This window comes from Rhineura floridana, chromosome 12, assembly GCF_030035675.1.
Source record: "Rhineura floridana isolate rRhiFlo1 chromosome 12, rRhiFlo1.hap2, whole genome shotgun sequence".
In the NCBI taxonomy this organism is placed as follows: Eukaryota; Metazoa; Chordata; class Lepidosauria; order Squamata; family Rhineuridae; genus Rhineura; species Rhineura floridana.
The window spans coordinates 10,707,291-10,729,068 of NC_084491.1; the positions used below are offsets into that span (position 1 = coordinate 10,707,291).

At 45.1% G+C, this 21,778-nt stretch overlaps 1 protein-coding gene across 2 annotated transcripts in view; it reads right to left on the reverse strand.

Moving 5' to 3' along the window:
* HTRA4 (HtrA serine peptidase 4) overlaps positions 1 to 7,672 on the reverse strand; it is a 21,666-nt gene extending 13,994 nt beyond the window's left edge. For both annotated transcript variants that reach the window (XM_061592364.1, XM_061592363.1), the window contains exons 1-4: positions 7,013 to 7,672; positions 4,961 to 5,060; positions 2,233 to 2,437; positions 320 to 514 (exon numbers count right to left, since the gene is read on the reverse strand). In XM_061592364.1, the coding sequence (XP_061448348.1) occupies positions 320 to 514; positions 2,233 to 2,437; positions 4,961 to 5,060; positions 7,013 to 7,469 (957 nt within the window). In that variant the 5' untranslated portion in view covers positions 7,470 to 7,672. The remainder of the gene's footprint in view (positions 1 to 319; positions 515 to 2,232; positions 2,438 to 4,960; positions 5,061 to 7,012) is intronic.
* Positions 7,673 to 21,778: the final 14,106 nt, after the last annotated feature.

The following is a 21,778-nucleotide window of genomic DNA, read 5'->3' on the forward strand; positions in this document are numbered from 1 at the left end:
TGAACTCCTTAAAACAAGGTGAGACATAAGTGCAATTAATAGATAAATTAGGCCTGTGACCTGGAGGTTCCCCCCAAGTTTCATTTCCCCTCCTCATTCATTCCACAGCATTGCCTGACCTAACAGAAAGTGGACATGCAAGGCGGAAAGAGCAACTGCTTCTGCCTCTTTAGCAAAAGACTGTGGAAGTATAGCGAAGTAATGCTTTACCAAACATCATGGCAGCACTGCTACTGATTGGCTCCATTGATGCGATGGATCCCCCATAAAGTGGTAAAGAAAAGAACATACTCTGGGGATCCCCAGAAGCGTCTCTTACATTGATAATGGCATCGGTCTGGATGTATTCCATATCAGAGTCCTTAAGACCAAGCTCCTTGCCATCTCTCTGAGTGCTGCTCACAATTCCAGTTGTCACGGTGTTTTGCAAGGAGAAAGGACTGCCCAAGGCCACCACAAACTCCCCAGGCCGAAGGTCAGAGGATCTGCCCAGCAGGAGGACCGGGAGGGCCATCTGCACAGGGATTAAAATGTTAAAAGTATTTTTTTTAAAGGGGGCTGCTCACCTGGCCCCCTATGGCAATTCAGAATTGTCTACAGGCGAGCAGGCAGGGAAGCTAAAACTGTTCCTTGGGGGCTATAGATGGGTGATGTGGGCAGGCAGGCATAAAAGCCAGGAACTTTAATGGACTTCTTAAGAACATAAAAAGAGACCTGCTGGATCAGGCCAGAGGAGTTCAGGCTCTGTTCTCACAGTGGCCAACCAGAGCCTATGGGAAGCCCGCAAGCAGGATCTGAGTGCAACAGCATTCTCCCCATCTGTGATTTCCAGCCACTGTTATTGAGAGGCACACTGCCTCCAGCAGTGGAGGGGAAACATAGCCATCATGCCTAGTAGCCATTGATAGTTTTATCCTCCGTTCATCTTGCAAGGCAGATGAAAATTCAGGCACAAAAGCTCAAGCCCACAAGGCAAAGAACAAATAAATTAAAATGCACCTTACCCACACACAATATATATATACAGAGGTGGGAATCTCCCACAGGGCCCAGAGTCACCACTGTCCAACTATCACCTTGGGCCAGTCACTGCCTCTCAGTCTCAGAGGAAGGCAATGGTAAACCACCTCTGAATACTGCTTACCATGAAAACCCTATTCATAGGGTCGCCATAAGTCGGGATCGACTTGAAGGCAGTCCATTTCCATATATATATATTTGTTTGTTTGTTTAATTGATTGATTGATATCCCGCCCTTCCTTCCAGCAAGAGCCCAGAGCGGCAGGCTAGAGAGGCCAGGACTCTCCACTGGAATTGTCTGATTGTCCCAGGAACATTGCTATATATTTTCCCCAAACTCATCTTGCTCCTTTCTTAAGAATGGAGTATCAGTTAGGGTTTAGGATCTCAGTTAAAACCAAAGCTCAATAGGAATCCAGTTTTAAAAGCCAGCGAGGCCAATCTGAATCACTTGGGAAGCTGTATAAATTCACGCCGGCTCTTCTGAACTGATGAAAACGTAAGTGAGACGGAGCTAAGCTATTGTGCTTCACCTTTGCCCTAGAGTAGCCTTCACCAGTTTGGTGTCTGCAGCTACTTTGGATCACAACTCCCATCAACCCCAGCCAGCATGGCTGATTGGGTACAACAGAAGGGGGGGGAGAGGGACAGGACCCTGCAGGCACCAAGGTAGGCCTCTATGGGTGCATGTGTGCTGGCAAGTGCCATGTTGGCGACCCAAGTCCTAAAGGATGGGTAACCTCTTTTCTCTCAAGGGCTGCGTTCTTTTAGGAGTAATTAATCTGTGGGGGGGATGCATGTTGGTGGTAAGTGGGCCCAAAGGCAGCAGTGGGCAGGATTTTCTTTCTCTCCCTCTTCCTCCCTGCAAAGTGGGCTCTCAGTCGAGGGACAGATCACTCTTGCCAGACATCTGAGCTGATCTCCTGTAAACAGCTTCTTAAGTTAGGCCATATCAAACACTGCAGAAAATCTCTACAAGCGTCCTCATTATTTTCCTACAAAAACCACAGAAGCAGCCCTGGGTTCTGATCTGACCAGACGGGGTAGACCATGCCTATATTCGCCCCTGCTCTAAGCCAGCAACTTCTCTCAAATCCCAGCCCAGTTTATGGGATAAATTCCACTACCCTCATTATGCCAGGAAACGTGCCAAGGGAGAGTTTGAGCCTGCAGGGGTTTTCTTGCCCTGCTGAAAAACAAGGCGATACTCACATGGGTGTCTATTTCAATCAGGGCGATGTCCAGCTTGTGGTTAACATCTTTGACTTTGGCATCAAACTGATGGCCGCTCTTGAGCTCCACTTTGATCCTCTGCTTGTTGGTGAGAACGTGGGCGTTGGTGATAATCAGGCCATTCTCGGACACAATGAAGCCCGAACCGCTGGACACCAGGACCTCTTTGTTTGTGTAAGGCGACCTGCCCCAGGATCAGACACACAAATCCACTACTGCCAACTTTATAATTTATTATTACTGAAATGTATATGCCATCCTTCTTCCTAAAGGAGCCCAGGGCACCAGTGCTAAAACAATAGAATTAAAATAAAAACACATCTAAAACCAAAGGTCTGAGCAATTAGGCTGAAGGTAAGACATTATAGGTTATAACCAAGTCATGCTCAGAGTAGACTCATTGAAATTAATGAAATCAATCTGCAATCCAATACATCTACTCAGAAGTAAGCTCCATGAAATTCAATGGAACTTACTCCCAGGCAAGTGTACACTGGATTGCAGCCTTAATCACGTCCATTGACTTCAATGGATCTACTTTGAACAGGACTAGCACTGAATAAAACTCAACATTTTTAGAGCAGTGGAACTGTTTAAAAGTACCCTGCCTGTAAACTGACCAAATGTACCCATTTCTCCCTTGGGACAAGCTCAGTGGGTGGGGGGAGGACATACCGACTGCAACGGGGGTAATGTTAGCAACACATCCATGCTACAGAACAATTCTTCAACTTTTTAAAAAAGGTTTGTTTTTTTTAAAAAACCATGAAGTGAAATTTTAATGCATCAATAAAACACATGAACAAACATACAAATCCTTTAAAAAACAAACAGGCAGCCTGCCTGAAGCACAGGAGTAAAAGCAAGATTGATAGATCATCCAGCATTTATCTTGCCAGAAGGTGTGCTTGATGCAAACACTGCAAAGTCAGGAGGTATCTAGGCTTGCATCAGAGGTGAAAAACCTGCCCTGTAAATATGGTATCTGTCCTCCTCATTACATTGCTGTGAACAGAATGCAAATAGGTACAATAAAACTTCAAAGATTACAATCATTTTTCATCTTGATTTAAAAAAGGATGACTGTCACATTGTAAATTGCAAATCGCAATTTCAGAATAAAAGCTTTTTGTCCATATTAGCATCCAACTACTTTCTGGATAACTTTTGTACAACTTAACAGGTCATGGTTTGGTATTAAAAAAAAACAGAGAAAGGGAAAAGTTGTAGCCCAGTCACAGAGTAAATCCTTTGCATTCAGAAGGTCCCAGATTCAATCCCCACCATTTCCATGCAGACACGGGAAACATCCCTGTCTGAAGCTCTGGAGAGCTGCTGCCAGTCAGTGTAGACAGCACTAAGCTAGATGGACCAATGATCTGACTCAGCATAAGGCAAACTCCCTAAATTATTTGCTCATTTAAAGCACATAATGTAGCATAGGATCTTTCTGAATACAAAATTGCCAATATTGGACTTCTAGACTAGATGTGGGGAACCTTTGGTCCTCCGGATGTTGCTGAATTACAACTCCCAATATTCTTGGCCATCGGCCATGCTTGCTGGAACTGATTGTAGTTGAGGTTCAGTCACTGTTAGAGCAGTACGACAATGAAACCAATGACCTCGGGAGTTGGTGGCCTCCCTAACACTGGAGGTATTCATGAGGCAGCTGGAGAGCCATTTGTTGGGGATGCTTTAAGTTGGATTCCTGCATTGAGCAGGGGGTTGGACTTGATGGCCTTACAGGCCCCTTCCAACTCTACTATTCTATGATTCTAGCATCAGGAGGGCCAAAGTTTCCCCATGTCTGTTCTAGACCCATACAAGACTTTGATCATCATCTGCCAAGGGCTGCATTCTTTTAGGAGTAATTAATCCGGGGTGTGTGCATGTTTAATCAACACTAAACTATGTGCTTAAGCCCACTGATTGCGACATAATGCACCCTTAGCCCTGTTTTGGATCTGCTCCTAAGTATTCTAAGTGCTCTTCTGACTATACTATGACCTGACAGGTTTCACCACCGCCACTGCCGCCCCTCTGCTCTCAATTTCAGCTTTTAAGTTTCATTTAAAAACCTTCCTTTATTCCAAAGCTTTTGGAAATTCAGCTTAGGTTTCTTTATTTTCTATAATTTGGATACCTCGAGTATGTGTATTTGAAGCCCTCGCTTTCTCTTCTACTTGTTTCCTTTCCCTTCCTTTGTTGCTTTCATTTTATTTTATTTAGATTGTACTCCTTTGGGGGCAGGGACCTGTTTTTATTGTTTCATTTTATGTACAGTGCTATGTGCATCTGATGGCACTATAATAATAATAATAACAACAACAATGCTCAATTTCCTCACTACCATCCCCTCCAGCTCCAGCACCCAACTGCTGCAAAAAACAAAACACACACACACACACACACAAAGCACCCCTGTGCAGGAAAGCAAGCCATGGGGACTGTATCATGCATCTTCCTTAAGCGCTCTTAAAGTTGCGGAAGGGCAACACAATCTGTTGCGAGGCCACTCTTATCTCCAGACTGAAAATTATCTTGCAACATTACTTTGCCCACATCTCCCGACTTTAAAAGCCTTGGAGGGTCAGCTGCTATAGAGTTGCAGTTGGGCCAAGGAAAAGGCGCTGCAAGAAAAAGAGTCAACGGGCAGAGAAGTGGCTAATTTCTCCCTCTTAACTAGCTGGAGTTTGCTTATTACCTGCGGAAGAGTTCCAAGTGCACGACAGCTGGAGCAATCTTCTCTACCACATCAGCAATGAAGTTGAACTTGTACCTCAGGCTATTGGGATCCACAGGACCTGTGAGGCAAAAAGATGTCTCTGACACTCAATGCAACACAAAGTTGAATCTCAATACTCTGCAGCTTGGACAGGCAGACTTCAGGCTTGTGGGATCTATTTTGTTTTATACTAGATCCGAGAGATCCACCAACTGGAGCCAGGTGCAGAAGAGCAGCAGAAGGGGAACATATTCTTAGAAAGATGGAGCACAGCACCTCTAAGAACATGCTTAAGCCAGGAATATGCTTTCAGGGCCAGAAGGGAGCTCGCAGTCCTGTCCTATGAACATCAACTCCTGGTTTAGTTTCCACCCCACCTTTCTTCATCTCAGCACCCTCATTTTGAAGGGAAGGGTGTCTTGCTGATCTGTTGGAAACCTTCTGCTCCCCTGCTCTAGAGTCTACACTGTAATCATCTGACACCAAAGAAACAATTCATCATAGCTCCACGGAAGAGCACATGTTTTGCATGTAGACATTTTCAGGATCAATCCTCAGCATCACAGCTTTTAAAACTCCAGCCTGAGATCGTGAAGAACCACTGCCCACCAGAGGAGATCAGCTGTTTCAACCTAATGCCCTCCATATGTTTTGGGCTATAGTTCCCATAAACCCTAACCATGGACTATGCTGGTTGGGGCTGATGGGAGTTGTAGTCCAAAACATCTGGAGATGACCAGTTTAGAGAAGGCTGGACTAGGCAACATGAGGCTAGATAGTTAGTCTCATATATGGCATCTTCCTATGACCTCTTGCCTCCCAATGGATCAAATTCACAAATCCAGGTGCCAGTTTCGTTCCTTTTCACACCATCCAAATAAGCCAAGAATACACATCCAGGATTTGCTGGAAAAGAGATGCCCAAATGCATCCATGGCAAAATTCTGCTTTGGAATTTAGCAATAGATTAGATGTCATCAGAGGCAATGCTTTTCAGGGAAGTCCATTCATGCAGTCAGCTGCCAGTCACCAAAATGGCTCACAGATGTTCCTCCTTTGAGTGCTCTGCACTTGTTAACTCATGGCTGAATGTGTGAATAGGCTCCGCTGAGAAGCATAGGGTGGTATTCAATGACAGTCCTCCTCAGAGGAGACCCACTAAAAATAACTGACATAACTAAGGTTCATTCATTTCAGTGGGTCTACTTTGAGCAGAACTATCACTAGATGCTAAAATGATGAAACTGAGGTTATCATACTTTGGACACATAATGAGAAGACATGATTCACTAGAAAAGACAATAATGCTGGGAAAAACAGAAGGGAGTAGAAAAAGAGGAAGGCCAAACAAGAGATGGATTGATTCCATAAAGGAAGCCACATCCCTGAACTTACAAGATCTGAACAGGGTGGTTTATAACAGATGCTACTGGAAGTCGCTGATTCATAGGGTTACCATAAGTCGTAATCGACTTGAAGGCACATAACAACAAATAGGATGCTGTAGACATCTTAGATCAGGCGAAGGGTCCATTTACACAGCCCAGCCTCCTTTTGGCAAGAGAGGACATTCAAATGCCTCTGGGGAGACCAGAAGCAGGACATGAGGGCAACAGCTCTGTCCCCAGCTGTTTCTCCTCCAGCAGCTGGTAGACTGCCTCTGAAGCTGCAGGCTCTGTTTAGCCATCATGGGTAACAGCCCTTAACAGCCCTTTCCTTCTCTGCGAACAGGACTTCTCAACAATTTCGGTGCCCTGGAGGGGCACCCACCTCATTCTGAGATGCTGAATTCCATCAATCAAAAATAAGTTCCACCTGCAGCGTTAACCCTGCGTGGCTTACTCACAAGGCTAAAATGGCTTAAACGTAAAGCTTTTACTTGCTCTTCCCAATGCGATGTTATCCGCCCGTGTGGACAAGCCAGGCTTTACCCCATGCACCTTTGCCAGGAGGTTACTGGGAATCCTTTTAACTGGTTGTACCTTACCGTCTCCTATGTTAAAACCTACCCTCCCCGCCCCCGTCCCCCACCTTTATCTCCGCAGCCGCCCTTCTGGACAGCGATAACGGGCAGCTGGTCCCGGAGGCGGCCTCCCTTGTTCTCGGTCCGCAGGTGGCAGAGGCTCCGGTAGGTCCGCCCATCGCTGCCGCAGACGCCCAGAGGCGACTCGGCGCACCGGCAGGTGCCCCGCACGCGCCCCCCGCCGCCAGGCCGCCTGCAGAAGAGCCCGGGAGCGCAGAGGCCGCCCGGGGCGCAGGGCTGGCCTTCGCCCGGGAAGCACTCCCAGCAACAGCCGCAGCGATCGGGCTGCAGCTCGCCCCCGACGGCCAAGCACCCTTGTGGGGAGCGCGGAGGGCAGCGCGCCGGCTCACACAACGCTGGGCAGGGCGGCGGCGGCGGCGGCAGGGACGACGAGGGGGCCGCGCTGGCCAGCAGCGCCCATAAGAGGAGGCGGAGCCGAGGCTGCCGGGCGGCGGGCGATGCCATGGCCGTCGAAAGAGAGCACGTGGCGGGAGAGCTGCTCTAAGGAGCCCCCGCAGCCGGCGTCCCAGTACAGCCAGCCGTCCTTGGCTAGGCCTGGCACCTCCGCGTTTGACCACCGTCCCGGGGCTTTTATTTATGGAGGATAGGCTGGAGGCTTTGGGGCCAAGCGGGGCGGGGAAAAGGAGAGGCTTGGGCCGCCAGCCTGCAAGCCTGGGAAGAAGACCCCGCGGGGGGTCCCGCAACTACGTGGCTCACCGTCGTGAAACCCGCGACGCGCAAGGCGAAATGAAGCCTTCGGGCCATGTGTGCGCTTGGCGCCTGCCTGGGAATCCATCCCAGTCGGCGGCGTAGCAGGGCTTACTTCTGAGTCGACTCGTCTGGAGGTCCTCTTTCGGACAAAGGCCGCTGAGTTGACGACGCTGAAGTTGGTTCCTAGTTCCCAGTTCCTTATTTGCGTGAAAGTTCAATCACTAACAAAGAAGAAAAGTTGACAGCTACAGCAAGGTCAAGCCAAATTTAACATGCCCCTGAACCCCAAAATATATAATGGGGTACCCTGTATGATATATTGCTGTAATCAGGAGACTCTCCCCGTCAAGATTGACAATAAATTTATACAATCAAAATTATCTGGATTCTGATATTATCATAAATACATAATGATGTCATAAAATCATAAAAAATAAGTAACTGGGGGTACACGCCCCAAAAACTGCTCTGGGCCAGGACAAATCATATACCCCAGGAAAGGGGAGGGTGTCCCCTATGAGATGCCACTGCATCCCACCTAGCCCAGAGCTTCTGCTGGGCGAAGGGCACATGGGAGGGCATCTATCCAAAACCAAAGCAGACAAAAACATACAGGAAAAAATAAGTAACTGGAGGTACACACCCCAAAATCTGCTCTGGGCCAGGACAAATCATATACCCCAGGAAGGGAGAGGGTGTCCCCTACGAGATGCCACTGCATCCCGCCTGGCCCAGAGCTTCTGCTGGGCGCAGGGCACATGGGAGGCCATCTATCCAAAACCAAAGCAGAAAAAAACATACAGGAAAAAATAAGTAACTGGGGGTACACACCCCAAAATCTGCTCTCAGCCAGGACAAATCATATACCCCAGGAAAGGGGAGCGTGTCCCCTACGAGATGCGACTGCATCCCATCCGGCCCATAGCTTCTGCTGGGCACCAGGCACTCACAAGGGCATCTATGCAAAATCAAAGCAGAAAAAAACACGCAAAAAAAAATAAGTAACTGGGGGTACATGCCCCAAAATTTGCTCTGGCCCGGGACAAATCATATACCCCAGGAAAGGGGAGGGTGTCCCCTACAAGATGCCACTGTGTCCCGCCTGGCCCAGAGCTACTGCTGGGCGCAGGGCACATGGGGGGGCATCTATCCAAAACCAAAGCAGAAAAAAACATAGAGGAAAAATAAGTAACTGGGGGTACCTGCCCCAAAATCTTCTCTGGGCCAGGACAAATCATATACCCCAGGAAAGGGGAGGGTGTCCTCTTCGGGATGCCAGTGCATCGAGTCCGGCCCATAGCTTCTGCTGGGCACCAGGCACTCACGAGGGAATCTATGCAAAATCAGACTGGACAAAAACACGCAGAAAAAAATAAGTAACGGGGGTACATGTTGCGCTGTTTGTAGTTGTGTTGCTTAATTTCGTTTAAAAGCAGCACCACAGCAGCAGAGAGTAAAAGCAGATGTTGAAATGCGAGTGTGCCAGCGTGTGCGTGCATTTGCCTAAGAAAGCAGGCTTTACCCTGCATCAGCATCACTGAGACTGGAGACTCAGTAAAATAAGAAAAGCTACTTTATTTAGAGAAATACATAGTAGATAGAAAAGGCATCCCTAGTTCTAACTAACTAGCTAAGTTGGAGGCATAACTCCCAGGTGTAGGAGTCAGCCCCATGCTCAGAGAGAGAGCAGAGACAAAGGGATGTCTCCTCTCTCAGGGACAGCCAGAGAAGAAGGGAAGGGAAAGGGCGGAAGGAGGAGGGGCAGGTAAGCTTCCCTAAAGGCATCACAGTCTAGCGACAGAAGGAAGTCAGTCAGAGCATCACAGGTAAAGGTAACAAGCCTATCCATCTGGAGGACCCTAGCTCTATCTTCCTTCTGGAGCACAAACAAAAGAACAAAACAGGAGTTGCTCTTGCCCCACTTCCAACATTTTTGGAAATTCTGGGTTGAGAATGAGATCTTTGTTAATGCCTTCCCCCACAACAATAGATCTCCATGGGAGCCAATAAGCACAAAAGAGGCCAGTGTTAGTGTTATGGAAATATATATGCAGAGATATTCAGCGGTCTGAGCTGCCAGTGTGTGTATTTAGCTAAGTAGCAGGCTTTTACCCTGCATTTAGATCACTGAGACTTAAAACTTAGTAAAATAAGAAAAGCTCCTTTATTTATAGAAATGCATAGTAGGTAGAAAAGGCATAACTAGTTCTAACTAACTAAATAAGTTGGAGGCGCAATGCCCAGACATGGGTATTGCCCTCATGGCTCAGGAGAGAGAGCAAAGACAGAGATGCCTCCTCTCCCCTCAGACAGTCTAAGAAGACAAAAGAAGGAGGAATAGGTCAGCTTTCCTGAGCATATCAGTTTACAATGGAAGTTAGGTAGGCAAGCCTAGCCAGCTGGAGGACCCTAACTCTATCTTCCTTCTGGAATACAAACAAAAGAACCCATACAGGAGTTGCTCTTGCCCCACTTCCAACAGTTATCTACTGGGAAGAGTCTTCTCAGTGGCTGACTCACCTCCTGTCACTCTGATTGGCTCCAAACAGGACAAGGAAAGGACAAGGAAACAAGCTGGAAGATTCTTCTCAGTGGCTAACATATTCCCCTTTCATGTTGATTGGCTCATAGGATCCTGGAGACATTAGGACCTGCTCCCAAAAAAGTAAGGGGTCTAAGACACACACACCCCGAGACCCTAGATGACTACACCCTAGCATCCACATGATTTTTTTCTCCAAGTGGCAGCCTGCTCTTGACCCCCATTTAATTTGGATTTCCAGACAATGCGATGGGGGGGGGAAATCAACATAAAATTTTATGTTACCCAACTGTACATGCTGAAGCACATTGAGCAAACAGGTATGGTGACGTTTTGCTGGGTGACATAAATCACCACAATCCCAATTTCTGTTATTCAATGGGCTGCTGTGGGGGGGGGCGAGCACAACATGCATGTGTATATGTGTGTGTCTACAAAAAAATTGGCCACACACAGGTAAACAAATACCTGCATGCATGCCCACAATGGTCCTCAGGTTTCCTGAACTCAGAGAGGGTGTGGAAGTATTAATTGGGGGGGGCAACAGCACAGAGTGTGGATACATCCCATCAAATGCCGCCCATTAGTGTGGATGGGAAACACAGATTCAGTTCAGCTGAAAGCCCTTGTGCACGAACAAAAGTGTGCATGGAAAAATGGGATCTCTGCAACCCACATGCACATTAGCACACTGGTGTACACACAGGGGGGACAATATGGGTGCAGCTTCTACCTCTATTATTTGCTTTATATGTGAAATTTTGTAGCTTTGTGTTTTATTTTTACTTGCAGCATTTGCTTTTTATGGCCAGTCTGTACGGTAGGTATTAAAATTTGAGCAGGGCATGTGTTTTGATTTGCAGAAGAAGACAAAAAGTGTGTTGGGGGGCCCACCCAGACCTCCAGCAATTTTCAAGGATTCAATGGAAAAGAAAGATATCCTTGAAATCCATTTTATCTCAGGGATGGAGAACCTCAGGCTTTGAGGGCTGAGTGTGGCCCTCCAGACCTCTCTATCTGGCCCTCAGGACTCTCCCAATGCCGTGCCCCTCCCAGGCCATCCCCTTTGTCGTCCTGCTTTGTACCCTCCTTGAATTCTTTTGCCTGGCTAGAATGTGCCTGAGAACTGTGGCAATGTCTCTTCCTTGCCAGAATGGAAGATAGAGAGAGGTGCTATGTGAAGGACCCTCCGAGTTTTGTGTCAACAGAATGCAGTCTACTTTACAAATCAGTGGTAGTTGGTGGCTCCATGTCAGTGGGGCAATGGAATGCACTCCAGGTTTTAATACATACTTTTGAGGTGCTGTCCAAGGCACTCCTTGACAGTTTGGACTAAAACCCAAAGCAGATTCCAGTGTCCCACTGACATGGAGCCCCCAGCCGCCACTTACAAAGAGTCTCATGCATTGTTCCATCCACTATTCCCTCTGTCCCATCCATTAGAATGTGGCCCCTGGAAGGTTACTTATGAAGGAATGTGGCCAAGGGTTCCTTGTCTTAAAAGGGTTCCCCACCCATTTTGCCTGCTGAGATGATAAATGACAGGGCTTCTCATCATTCATCACCTGAATGTAGATCTTACTATATCCAAGTGTTTTCCACTTTATTTTTTGCCTGGCAATTTAAGAGAACCAACATTGCCCGTTATTGTTTCTTGATGCTTGCTGATGGGGTTGCATTTGTTCTTTTTCTGCCTGTCCTGCATGTGTTAAAGGTGTAGTGGTTAGACTAGGCCCTGGGAGACCAGGGTTCAAATCCCTACTCAGCCAAGAAGTTCACTGGGTGACTTTGAACCAATCACCATCTCTCAGCTTGTTGTGAGGATCCAGTGGGGAAGGGGAGTGGGGAAGGGGAGAACCATGTGTACCACCATCTTGAGTCTCTTGGAGGAAAGGTGGAATATAAATGTATTCCAAACAAATGAATAGCAGGAAGCCTGCCACTATTTTTAATATGATATAGCCATTTTTTATTTGCCCATAATATTGAGAAGAGGAGGCAAAAAGTTTCACTTTTCCAAATTGGAATTCAGAGCCCAAGTTGAATCGGACAGCCTCTGAAACACTTCAGACTGAATCATGCATTTTTCTCATATGCTGAATCAGTGTCTGAGCCAAATCATGTGGTTGAACATCCCTAATTTAAACTACGTATCCTGCACCCTCTCACAGAAGTTACATAAGCAGTTTTGGTCACTGCTATGCTGGAAAACATTAATTTATAATTGTCATAGTTTTAAAAAATAACAACAGCTGAAATTACGCCATACAGTCAGGGCAGGAAGAAAAACACATTTAAAATGTTCACATCATTTTATTAGGAACAAACAAAGATATCACCAATTACTTATACAGATCAAGCAATTTTGTGCACACATTTTGCTCAAAGAAAAGAAATTACTCTTTCGACAGGAGTGCAATTCACAGCTGAGAATTATTAGTGGTAGTATCACAGCTAAATGCACAAACAGCTTCAAAACTTTTACTATTGATGAAAGCAGGAAATGCGGTTTTGATGATGGTTTAGTTTGCTGTTTCCTTGAACCATCTGGGTGGATGCTTTACGAGAAGAGGAAACAAAATATTACAACTTGATCCATAGGCTCAATTAAGCCAAATAACCTGGGATTTGCTTCAGTGGGACTCATTTGGCCCACATCCAAGCATTCTTGCATAGCCAGATTCTGGACCAAGTGGCAGCCACAGATCAGAAGAAAGCAGCTGTGCAGCATGATCCTAAACATGTTTACTGAGCAGTCCTACCAAGTTCAATGGGGCTTGCTGTTTAGTAAAAGGTTGCCTAGGGCTGCAACCTTAGAGAGAAAATTCTGTCTTTCTCTTAAAACTAGACCTCAGGCTCACCCAGTGCAATTAATGAGCCATAGATTTAGGACAGGCACAAGAAAGGAGTTCTTCACACAATTCACAACTGATGGAGCCCTCTTCTACAAGTTGTGGCAATAGCCACTGGCTTAGAAGGTTTGAAAAGGAAACTATAAACAATCATCATCTCATCAGTGGCTATGAGAGCTAAATGGAGCCTCCATTGTCAGGGCCAGTACACCTTTGTGCCAAGAACAAGCAGTAGGAGTTGTCCATCATCTTTGTGAACCCTGCTTGTGAGCTTCTCAGAGGGATCTATCTGGTTGTGGTTGCAAAGTGGATGCTGGACTAGACAGACCTTGATCTGATCAAGTCAGGTTCTTTTTAGCTGTAGATTAGACTTGCAAGTCAAAGGGTCCTTTACTAGAGCCACCCTTCGAAATGCAAGCTGCCAAAGTGCAGGGAGATCTTGAAGCAGTTGCACATTCAAGCATTTCGATGAGGCTTGCACAGGAGAACTCCCTGACAGATTGTACTCCAGTGTCAGTGTAGGGAATGTTCTTATCAGGGTTAGGGTTTTTTCTGGGGATCTGTGAGTCACATTATCAAGTAGAGGTTGGCAGTGGTTTCAAAACGCTGGACTTTCCAGGGGTCTCCCGCAATGGAAAAGCTTCAGTAGCTGTGCACAGACTTTCCTGCAAGACAGGCGGCTCAGTACTACTAATCTTCCTCCACCCCACCCCGACATATAGAGACAACTAGAACAACTTTCCCCAACCTTGTGTCCCCAGATGTTGTTGGACTACAGCTCTCAGCATCCCTGCCCCATGGCCATGCTGGCTGGTGATGATGAGAGTTGTAACCCACCCAGATCTGGAGGGCTACAGATTGGGAAGGCAATAGGAGAATACTGGGTATGTTTTAGGGCAGGGGATCCCAAATTGGTCCGTGGATCCATGGTACATGAGCGTCATTCAGGTGGTCTGCAGTGTGAATGGATTTGTGGCTGAAGACAGGAGGTGGCTCATCTACCATTGTAAATATTCATACTGATTTTTAATTGTACTTTTGTTGCTTCTTTGATTTCCTGTATTGTCCTTTATTGTGGTACAATATGAATTTTATGGAATTCAAATTGTAATACAATAAAAAATAGAGTATATAAGAAACAATTGAGACAATTAAAATACAATTTTTAAAAATCACACAAAGTCTAGCACAATGCATTACAATTGCTACAACAGGCAGAAAAAACATTTGTTTTGCCAAGACCCTCAGCAATGTTCAAGTGATCCATGGGGGGAAAAAGCTTAGGAACCACTGTTTTTTAATGCACATGCAGAATTATGGTGAGGGACCCTCTCTAGTGAACAGAGCACATGGACTACAATGGGACCCCAAGTCCCTTGCATCACACAGGGGTTCTGTGGATTCATTTGAGGTGGAAAATTTAAAATAGCTTGTTTTGCAGATCTCAGCCATTTACAATAAATTATACAATTTTCTAGAAATGTGGTTGAAGAAGAGCTGAGAATATTGCTGCTGCCACCCCCTTATATGAGCATCTATCTGTTCAGGGCCAGCTTGAAGTTTGCATTATTTTGTCTTAGACTCATTTAACAACCTACTTCATCTTACTGCATGCTAGGGGTGGAAAGATCTGCCAATTTCAGTTCTCTCAGTTTCTCATTTTTCCAATCTTAAATTCAATTCTCCACATTTCCACAGCAATTTGCAATTTTTTAAAAAATTACTCATGAGAATTCACCAGCATTTTAGTGTGAATTTCTCCTAATAGACACACTTTTGTAGATAGTTTTGACTAATGTACACATTTTTGCTAGCCATTTCTTGTCATATAATGCATTTTTGTATGTTATGTCCACTCATATAGTCATTATTATGCACATTTCCCCCAAATATATGCATTTTTGTAACCATTGATTGGTTGGCAAACTTCGAAGGATGGCTGTATGTCAGTTCTCAAATTGGGCTGGTTCACATGGCAACTTACTGTGAGATTGGTACTACTTGCATCCCCGTTTAATTTGCATGATTCACATGACATTGCAATCAATCAGCAGCTATCACACAGTTTTCCCATATCAAACCAATCCAATTTTAATGCGAAAAGGAAAGAAGTCTCAAGTTCGCTGCACTCCTCCATGTAGGTGTTTTGCCTTGATTTTTTTTAGTGCATGAGCTCTCTTATGCCCCATTGCCAGCTTCCTCTCTCTCTCTGCCTCAGCAAAAGCTGCCTTTCACTCACTCCCCACTCTATTCAGTTTCATGTCAATTGCACACACCCCTCCCTGCTTCAGGGACAGAGGTGTGCAACTGACAAGAAACAACTAAACTGACAAAAAAAACCTCCCCTTCTCCATTAGCAATATGGGTACTCTGGAGGGAGTACATGTAAAATTAGGTGCGGGTCCACAGAGGAACACCTACTTGTGTGAAAGGAAAACAGTGGATTTGAAAGTAGGAAGTATGAACCTTGCAAATCTATCGCGATGGCAAAAGCTGCATCTTTACTGGAAGTTCAGCTCCCTGTGAATGAGGCCATTGTTTCAGAAAGTGTGAATTTGATAGATTCGGCTTGGAATGCGAACTGAATCAAAATTCTGGCCCACCTCTACTGCATGCTGAGCAACGTTACAAGAACATATTAAATGATAAATATGTGCACAAGATACTCTCAGTGTTCTTAGTTTTCTTTTAATGTCTGACATCTCTGTCACTTCCTCTCTTTTATCACTGCATTTATGCCAAGCCAAGGGCGCTCAGATGCTTCTAATTACACTGGGAAGGACAAAAATCCATCCCGTTCACAAGCCACTAAGCTGCCTCTGTGCACCTCCTCCAACAGTTCCGGCAGAGGTTCTCTCTCTGACCCCATCTGCACTACACATGAAAAGAAGCATCATAACACTTTGAACAGTCACGGCTTCCCAAAGGATCCTGGGGACTGTAGTCTGCTAAGGGTGCTGAGAGTTGTTAGGAGGCCCCTATTCCCCTCACAGAGCTACAGTTTCCAAAATGGTTTAACAATCAATCCCTCTTGTCAGGAAACTGAAAACTGTAGCTCTGTGAGGGGAATCAGGGGCCTCCTAATGAGAGTTACCAGGTCTCCGGTTTTCGGCCGGAGTCCCCGGTTTTTGGGGGGCCCTCCAGCTCTCCGGCTACCACCCATTAATCTCCGGACTCTCAGCTTCAATTTAAAAAAAAAAAGTTTCTAGGTGGTCTGGTTCCCGAGATATTCACCAAAACGTCAGCCACCCCCCGTGACTATTTAATCTATTTAACTGATACGACGCTGAAGTTGGTTTCTAGTTCCCAGTTCCTTATTTGCTTGAAAGTTCAAAACACTACAAAAGAAGACTTGACAACTACAGCAACTTCAAACCAAACTTAACATGTCTCTGAACCCCAGAATATATGTTGGGGTACCCTGTATGATATATCACTGTGATCGGGGGACTCTCCCCGTCAAGAATAACAATACATTTATGCAATCAAAATCACCAGGCTTCTGATATTATCATAAATACATAATGATGTCATAAAATCATAAAAAAGTAACTGGGAGTGCCCACCCCAAAATCTGCTCTGGGCCAGGACAAATCATACACCCCATTAAAGGGGAGGGTGTCCTCTACGATATGCCACTGCATCCCACCTGGCCCAGAGCTTCTGCTGGGCGCAGGGCATTGAGGAGGGCATCTATGCAAAATCAAAATGGACAAAAACAAGTAGAAAAAAATAAGTAACTGGGGGTGCCCACCCCAAAATCTGCTCTGGGACATATACCCCAGGAAAGGGGAGGGTGTCCTCTACGAGATGCCAGTGCATCCCGTCTGGCCCAGAGCTTCTGCTGGGCACCGGGCACACACTGGTACATCAATGCAAAATCAAAATGGACAAAAACACATAGAAAAAAATAAGTAACTGGGGTACCACCCTGAAATCTGCTCTGGGACAGCACAAATCATATACCCCAGGAAAGGGGAGGGTCCCACCTGGCTCAGAGCTTCTGAAGGGGCATCTATACAAAAATCAAAGCAGAAAAAGACATACAGGAAAAATAACTAATTGGGGGTGCCCAACCCAAAATCTGCTTTGGGCCAGGACAAATCATACACCCCATGAAAGGGGAGGGTGTCCTCTACGAGATGCCACTGTGTCCCGGCTGGCCCAGAGCTTCTGTTGGGCGCAGAGCACGGAGGAGGGCATCTATGCAGACAGAAAGGGTAGAGAATCTTCTTACTCTTACTCATTTCTCAGACCTCTTTCTGAAGTGAAGGGTCAAATCTGTAAAGAAGTTTGGAGCAGCCATATTAAGTTTGGAGTAGCCAAGCAGGGCATTCCAGGCAGGGGGTTGCCAACCCTGCTTGGATATGGATCTCTTTGCAGAATGATCCCCATCAGGAAATATTCCTTTTAAAAACACTGTGGCTGGGCACTCCGGAAGCATGCTAGAAGACTCTTTGCAGTGGCTAAGACATTTTCCTCTCATTCTTCCATTCTTTCTTTAACTATAGCCTCTTCACACATGTCCATGCGGCTGCCTTTCACCTTTCCTGCGACTTAGCATGAATAGATCCAATCAGCAGGAACGGGCAAGGAAGCATGCTAGAAGACTTCGCAGTGGCTAAGACATTTTCCTCTCTTTCTTACATTCTTTCTTTGGCTATAGCCTCTTCACACATCCTCAGGTTTGGATTCCAGCCAATTGCTTGAATACTAGAAACAGTTCTGAATGCAGGACAGAAAGTCTTCGTAAGTGATGGGGTTTGACCAGTTCCTGCAAAGTGCTGTGTTTATGACATATGTTTCATTTGTTTACACACATAGCCACCTCGGCTTAAGATGGGGTGGGGGTGGGGTATGAAGCATCAGCAGTCCATGAGATGGTGCATTTTCCATCAAGGTTAACGCTAGCAGCGGAAAGTCATTGTGCAGAGAGCCATCATCTCTGCCCACCTCCATTTCCCATACTTTCCCTCCGACACAACCAAAAACACTCCAGCCTGTCCTTGGCCACTGGAAGGGGTGAAGGGCTATGGAATAGTTTCAATAACAATAGGATCTCCCGCGCCCATTCACCAGCTAATGGGCAATGCAATTAACTCACCCGGCCACTCTACTAGATTAACAAAAGGAATAATGTCAACATCATAGTGGGTTTCTTTCTCACACTTGCAGGGTTCAAAATCAGAGGCCCTACAAACTTCCCCCCTTTTTTGTCACATTTGTACCCCACATTCCTTTTCATGATATAAACCCTAGGCGGCTTTCATCTGGTTCACAGGCGGGATACCATCCAAGCACTGACCAGACCATGATTTGATTCAACAGGGTGCTGGCATCATGTGCCTTCAGAACATAGCCTGGTATCATCTGTCTCTTCCCTAAAAGCCATAACAATATGTGACCAAATGACCTGTGCATTCCCCTCCCCTTGTATGTGTTTGATATCTGCAGTCACAGATGGTGGAAAAATATGCAAATCTCCCAGGGATCTATGAATACATTACAGTCTGTCTTATGACCATGCGCTAATTCATTTGTATGGGCACAGGCCTACCTTGCAGGGTTGTTGTTCCATAGTTCAAAGGAGAGCTAGCAAGAATGAAACTACAGTAGCAGAGGTAAGATTGTTCGAAACATTGCCAAAGAAGACAAAAAAACAATGTCACCTTTCCACTGTGTATCCAAGATTGAGATGAGAAAAAAGGGGGTTTCTTTGTGCAGCTCTTACCTTCTGTGTCAAGCGTCAACATTTGACACAACGGATGGTCAAACGCATGATAATGGCTCCCTTCATTATCAACTGCTGTCCGAAGGAGCTGCATCACATGGTTTTATGGTAACACATAGGGCTGTAATAATTGATTTATGTATTTATTATTTGATTTATATCCTGTCCTTCCTCCCAGCAGGAGCACAGGGTGCCAAATACTCTAGATCAGGATGGCTGGACTTCCTCATTAGACTACATCAGGATCTAATACTGTATATCAGGATGGTTAGACTTCAGGTTTTTGGTATTTAATTTTATTTCTATTATTACTAACAATACCCAAGATCCGCCAACCAGAGCAAGCCACCAAAAATATGCACTTAGAGTAAAAACAAAATTAGCCAAGGAATTTTTTATGAGTGCCCAAATTCAACTTTTTGATACTGAACTACACACATTTCCACTGAACAACCATAAAAACTACAGACAAGAGCTTTCCTGTTTGCAGTTTACAAAATCAACACCATTTCACATGGGCTGGAATTAAACAATTTCACCCATTCGAAATAATCTCCTGATTTTCAAACATCTCTGAAATAGTAGTAGATTTAGAAGAGCACCTTCTAAACTGCACATTGCACATCATTGTTATCATTTGGTCCTTTATAGCCTCATTGCTACAATATGACTTGGAGTACTATTTTACTTCGTGAAGTCTTGGAACAACTCATCTGTTGCACAAACATCACCACATCCTGTGTTTTGAAGCTCCCTAATTCCATCGTAGAAGTTCCAATCACTTGCATTTCCCAGATTGTGGAAAGAAACAAAGTGATTTCCAGTGTTGAAAGTGATCCCTACCACTTTGTACCTGGAAAAAATGGTAAACATTTTTAAAATTAAGTACATTTTTGTAGTTCACAAAGTCACATATAGACCAGCTTCCTGTTCTCCCAGTGACCAGCTAGATGTCTTTTGGAATCCCAAAGAAGATTATTAATGCAACAGCACACTCCTCACATGTGTTTTCCATCAGCTGGTTTCTTAAAAATACAAATATGTTCATTAGCAACCTATACAGAGACAGTTGAGATGTTATGGCTTAATCTGTAGTTAGTTTACATACCATTACAAGGTCTGCAATTTTCCTGTTTATGTTGCACTTGTGGATTGGAAAACAGTAGAAACGATTGGAGGAGGAGAGACTGTAGTGGAAGAACCACCACTTCCAAAGCCCTGCTGGGTTTGCACTGGACAGGATAATGAGACTCCATCTTTCCCCTGCCCGCCTTTTCCCCTGCCAGTAACTCTTTCTTTAAAGAATGAACACAATCTATCTCTTCACCTCCATTGTGAGGAAAAAGAAATACTCCAGCTCGCTTGCTGTGCTAACATAGTTTTCCTCCAAATGTGGAATAAAACGACTTTGTATCTAGTGCTTCAAAGCCAACTGACGCCCAAAATATGGGTCCTGGCTTGGTTTAACATGGCCAAGGAACGATCCACAATGGTGCTGTGGTTTCCAAGCTTCTCACTGATGACTCAGACCCAAAAAATTCTTTATCTTGAATCTTGCCTTGAAACTTTCAGAAAGGCCCAGAAAACCATGGCCCAATCACCATTACTCTACTGACAAGCCCCTCTTCTGTTTCTAAAGTAACTAGCCCTAGCCAGCATCCTTTTATCTTCTGATACCACCTTAACCCTTCATCTCACCCAACATCCTTCCCCCTATCCCAACCTCTTTCCCTGACTGCATCCTAGAGTTTCTGTGGGTTTTCGTGCATGCTTTTTAAAACTGGTGCCTGTATGCTTTACTTTAAAAAAGGTAAAGGTGTCCCCGCACTTGTAGTGCGAGTTGTTTTCGACTCTTAGGGTGACTAGGCAAGACCGTATATATGGGGTGGGATTGCCAGTTCCTTCCCCGGCCTTTCTTTACCCCCCAGCATATCCCGGGTACTCATTTTTCCGACCACAGATGGATGGAAGGCTGAGTGGACCTCGACCCCTTTTACCAGAGGTTTGACTTCCTCCTTCCGTTGGAATTGAACTCCGGCCGTGAGCAGAGCTTTGACTGCGTTACCGCCGCTTACCACTCTGCACCACGGATTTGTCTCTTGTTAATATACTATTTGTCTCTTATTAGTATACTATTCTTGGTACAGGTTATGTATTTTTCTCCCCTTCAGCCTGTGATTTTGAATCTATAGTGATACAGAAGCTGAACAGGTTTAACCAACTTGTTAATTGTTTTGGCCAAACCACTCTCTTTGTGAGTTAATCGGACTGTTGAGTGGTTGATGTACATGTCTACAGATGTGGGTGACAGCGGTACTGTTGCTATATGGACTCTTTGAAAAATAATAACAAAAAGCTTAGAAATGTATTACAAGATGCTCTGTAGAAGCTCAAAGCCCAACGCGTTTCAGCTTGTGCAACCAAGCCTTCATCAGGGGCTAGAACAAACAAGATTTTATATATATATATATATATATATATATATATATATATATATATACACACACAAACACACAGTTAAAAATACATACATCTTATTTAAATCATCTCAAATTATATGAAAAATACTTACACACATTGATTCTTCATCAAAATATTGTAGCCAACTCTTACTAATATTTTTTCAAACTTCTGTTATGTGGAGACTATCCTGAGCTAAATATAGCTCTGTAGCATATAACGAGTTTAACCTTTTTGGGGGGGGGCACACCTGACTGTAATTGAAGATACCTCTGTTTTCTAAATTAAAGGCAACAGGTCAAATTCCTCATTCAACCCATTTGGAATCATGGTATCTAGTTCTAAAATCCAATGTAATTCCCTTCGTAATAGGATGTCTGTATTCCTTCCATATACCTTTTCCAAAACCCAAAACTTACACTCTGTTATAGAATGAGGACATTGATTGTAATGATCTACCAGAGGGGCCCCTCTGCTG